The sequence below is a fragment of the Alligator sinensis genome, unplaced genomic scaffold (genome assembly GCF_000455745.1).
Source record: "Alligator sinensis unplaced genomic scaffold, ASM45574v1 scaffold647_2, whole genome shotgun sequence".
Classification (NCBI taxonomy): Eukaryota; Metazoa; Chordata; order Crocodylia; family Alligatoridae; genus Alligator; species Alligator sinensis.
The window spans coordinates 5,389,831-5,394,546 of NW_005841832.1; the positions used below are offsets into that span (position 1 = coordinate 5,389,831).

The following is a 4,716-nucleotide window of genomic DNA, read 5'->3' on the forward strand; positions in this document are numbered from 1 at the left end:
TAGCCCTATGGATGTTCCCCCTTTGCTGTGCTATGACTCAAACTGCAAAAAGCGGGGTGGAGGGAAGGACAGGAACTCCTGCTTGCAGACATGCTCTCTGTTAGGGAGCAGGAGAATGTGATGCAGGGGATTTCCCCATGTGCCCTACAAGTGTGTGTGTATAAGGGGTGGGGTGGGGGGAGCAGATCTATCTGAGCAGGGAAGCACTCTTCCACCCCCCACTCAGCCAGACCTGGGACCACGGGTCTGGCTGAGTGGAGAAAGCAGCACAGAGGTAATAGATGTCTGCTGCAATAAAAGTGCAGAGTCTATTACTAGCTTTTGTTGCAACACTGCCTCCCCCCCACCCCATGTGGCACAGCAAAGGGTATTGGTGTCTGTTAGGTCAGCATTTGTACTGTCATAAAAAAATTTTATGGCATCACAAATGAGATGTTGGGTGACTTCTGTTTCTACCCTAAGTCTGGTTATAGTCTACCTTGTTTGGGTCCCTGAAAAACATTTGGTACAAAAGATGGATGGATCCTTCTCCTTGCTGCTTACTTTTCTGGCTCAGTCTTAAGGGTCTGCCAATGTGTTACAAAATGATGCAATATGGATTTTCAGGGACTTGGAGGGTGGAATAGAATTGCACCCAAGTACAACTTAGGCACCTAATAGGTGGGATAGAATTTGGACCTATTTGTTCAGGACTCAGTTGAACTGGATCTCTAGTATTGTGCAAAAATAGATACAGGAATGCTAGTCTGTAGCTTGTGCAATAGCTCCATCAATGCATAATGAGTACTTCTAAATGCTGGTTTTCAGTGTGATTCTGTTTGTATCTGTTTCAGGACTCAGCTGTCAGTCACACACACAAATCAAAAAAGAACCATTTAGAAGCTTACTGGATTGCTTCCCCAAACGCACCAAAACATGTACAATTTCTGTAAGTCAATCTAATCTCATGCTTGTTTATTTTATTAGAGACCTAAGCTAGACTAATCAAACCAGTACACTGTCACACAAATTGGCTAGTTACTGGTAAATGTCTTGCAGGAAGGTGAGGGTGAGTAGAAGGGAATCTGCTGTAGAGTTTTCTGCCTTTTCTACCTGCTCCAACTTGTATATTAACATTGGCTGCCTGTACACATGCTGGTTCATCTTCTAATTAGAATGCATCAGAGCAGATTCAATTAATCCAGTTTGCTCTGCATTCTAATTGGAACACTTTAGCACGGCCTTACTGTCATGGTTATAAGCCTGTGTGTGTTTTTTAAGTGGCTATGGAGGTGCTTTTATCTAAACCTTGTTGAACGAGGTTTAGATAAAGCATCCCATGGCCATTTTTAAATGCGTGGGGGCTTAATACACATGATGGTGAGACACTTTAATTAGAGCGGCCCTCCTGGAACACCCTGCCCCCAAACACAGGTATGGGCAGCCATTGGTTCTACTGCCTGTTGGAGGCAGGGGAAAACATCAATAACATCTACACTTTGAGTTAGGGCCTATTACTTATACCTTTCTCCACTTACATGCACCCAGACTCGGAGGAATACAATAGTGAAAACGCTCTTATTTTTTATTTTTTTAAATTTATTTAATTTTTTTTTATTGTCAATCAGACCTGCATTTGTCCAGCTGTCAATGTTTTTCACTTTTGGACTGTGTAGTGTGTGGGCAGTGACTCAAAAGGCTTAAGCTGGAAACGGGAGTTTTAAAAATGATACATGAGGCAGCTGTGCATCAGACAGCTTAAGAAGCAGCACAGATTTTTCTATATCAGGGAGTTCATAGGCCCTTCATTCTTGTTGTTTTTGCTTCTAAACCATTAATTACCAGCCTACCTAGATTCTAAGACCAGAGGGACAAATAATATGATGCAGTGTAGTTGGTATTCTGTTTCTTCCTGATGTGTATTTAAAGCTCCCCCACCACCTTATCATTTTATCATGAATGAATTTAAGGTTTAAATATGCAATATCACATGGTAATTGTCTCTTCTTTTTTTCAGAGCCACAGTTGTGGAGAAGTATCACATTTTTTGGGTAAAGATTCCTGGTCCTATAATTTCCCAACCTAATGCCCCACCTTTAACCACAATACCTACTACCCCAAAGACACAGCCAACTTCACAGCCTGTTTCTCATCTAATAAAACCAGTAAGCAGTACTCTTTCTGTATTCTGAACCAAATTCTATCATTTTTATTTATTACTGATAGCTTCCCATTAGGGACAAAAATTAAATATAAGAATTTATTCTATATTTTAGAGCTTTTTTTTTTTTTTTTAAGCCAGTCATTTGACAGGAAGTAAAAGGTGATGAATCATTTCCTGACTCCCCGAGTCATCTTTTGTGTGCATCTTATTTTAAATCTAACATAGTCAATTTTTTTCACTTTTCTTTAAGTTCATTTGGGCAGAACCTTTTTCCATGCTTTTATGCATTAGTTATTGCCTGGATGATTGTGGATCACTGCATTTCAAGGCTTCCCCCCCACTTTTAAGAAAGAGAAGGTAGAGAGCAGGAAAAGAGTAGATAAAAGTTCCTGCCTTGGTGGTTTAAATTGGTCTATAATATTTTTAGAAGCTTGTTCATATGGGTTTATCTGCAGAACTAGCAATATGACCCAATAAAGTAAGCTACTTAATCAGGTCTGTCAATGTGATGCCTATTCTGCTTATTGTTATGTTGTATACCTTTTACATATCATGCACTTCACGGTACATTTCCTTCATATAACACACATTCTCATGTGTGGATGTGTAATGTTAACCCTTCAGGAAAATGGAGAAAGCCTGGAACTTTTCTAAAAACTTACAGAGGTCTTAGTGGTCTTTTTGGAAGAGAGAGGCACCAGGCTGTCCTTTATCACCCCGGTTAATTAAAACAGCCTTCTTTTTATTAAACTGAGGAGTCTTTCTTAGACAAGAGGAGGTTGTATTACATTTCAAAATGATAGCTTTTTCGAACATCACAAGGTCTTTTTTTTTCTTGCGTGTATATTTCTTTCTCCTCCCTCTTTTTTCATATAAGCTGAATTGTGAATTGAAAACACACCTTAACTACCATGAAAGCAAACTCTAATCTTAGTAATTATGGGCTTTTTTGTGTTGATGTCCTTCTTCTGCTTAAATAGTCTTCTTATGCTAGTTGGGACTTTAAGGGGATGGTAAAGGGGTTATTGCTTCTTGATGCAGTCTTTGATGACTGAGGTGGGGCAGGAGGAATGTTGTGGTTTGATTAGTGACTGACTTCTTGGTTCAATTGTCTCTAGTTTAATGCCTCAGGCTGTGGATTTATGAAGTTCTGTATAAGGAATCCTACAAACTGCAATCCTGAGGCTGCCAACTGTTTCTTTCTGTCCTTCAAACCAGATGGTTATTCAGTTATTATAGAAATGAGTGGCCCTAGTGAAGGGTATCTAGCATTTGCACTATCCTATGACCAGTGGATGGTGAGTATTCCTTACCTTGTGGCTTTAACTTTGGTAGCTCCATAAGGAGTCCTCTGACCAAAATCTGGATGGTGCTGGAAGATGTAGCAGTGGCTCTTTCCATAAATAAAAATAATTGCATGTAAGAAGGATGAATGGAGAAAGCATTTCATAGCACTTAAAAAACTTTTCTGACCGAACTTACTGTGAGCATTCCCTCCCTACTCTCCATGGGTGCTTATACACACCACAAGTTTTAATCCTCATTAAACAAGTTAAAATTTTATAAACCTATTTATTTTGGAGTGTTGCATCCGTGTTTTAGATGCACTAGGTTTTCAAACGAATTAAGCTGGGTCCTTGGCTGGCACTGCAGGACAGTTAGACAGTCTAGCACTGTCCCTCTGGCCTAGCCGCCCCCCTCCCTCCCCACCCTGTGCCTATGGCCTGCCATGCAGCTGTGGGAGCAGGGAGCTGGCAAACAATAAAAAAAAAAAAAAGCAAAAAAAAAAGCCACATGGGGGCGGGGGGGGCGGTGTGTGTGTGGAAACAATTTGAATGTGAAAGCAATGGAAGAGGGGGGAACTACAGAAAAGTTGCAGTGCCATCTGGTGGACAGAGAGACTCATACATCTTTGAGTGCCTTTGTGTTTTGCACGCAATGAATCCATGGATGTGACACCTTAATTGTCGGCGAGCCAAACTAAACTATTCCTGAGGAGTTTTAGTTTAATGCACAAGAAAGACTTTTAATGCATTGGGAAATCCTGCTCGTGCAAACAGACACATAGTTGCAGCGTGTGAAAGAGCAAAAATCGTGGTGTATACATGAGCCCCATGTGGGTATCTGCCTTTTTTAAAGTCAAATTCCAAATTTCAGAATTCACTATAATTAAAGTAAACTGCCTAATAGCAACTAGTTTGTAATAAAAAATAACTGATCATAGTAAAAATCTGCTATCACCTGTGCACTATGCTTTTTGTCAAATTAAGTTTTGTATTTTAGTGGTGGATGGGGCCCTTTCTTATATAAGTAGATTTTAATATTTTTTTTTAATAGCTAATACTTGAACTTGTTAACAAACTGGATTACACTTTGTAGATTACTTGCAATTCTTTACAATACTATATGGCAAATTTTGCAATTTTAGTCATGGCACTGTAAATCTGTATTCACATCCATAGTGTAGCATGGAAGAAATGAGGCATTCACAGATAAGTTCCTAACTCCTTTCGTAGGGGAAGACAAACTGGTTTTATATGTAACTGTGTGCGTGTGCGCGCGCGCGCACCCAC

General features: G+C 40.0%; 1 protein-coding gene across 6 annotated transcripts in view; it reads left to right on the top strand.

The window, feature by feature from the left end:
• FRRS1 (ferric chelate reductase 1) overlaps positions 1–4,716 on the top strand; it is a 66,814-nt gene that overhangs the window by 50,787 nt on the left and 11,311 nt on the right. For 5 of the 6 annotated variants that reach the window (XM_025197405.1, XM_025197392.1, XM_025197384.1 and 2 more), the window contains 3 exons: positions 834–928; positions 1,997–2,144; positions 3,262–3,441. In XM_025197405.1, coding sequence (XP_025053190.1) covers positions 834–928; positions 1,997–2,144; positions 3,262–3,441 — 423 coding nt within the window. The remainder of the gene's footprint in view (positions 1–833; positions 929–1,996; positions 2,145–3,261; positions 3,442–4,716) is intronic. The other variant, XM_006015002.3, reaches the window with a different exon arrangement.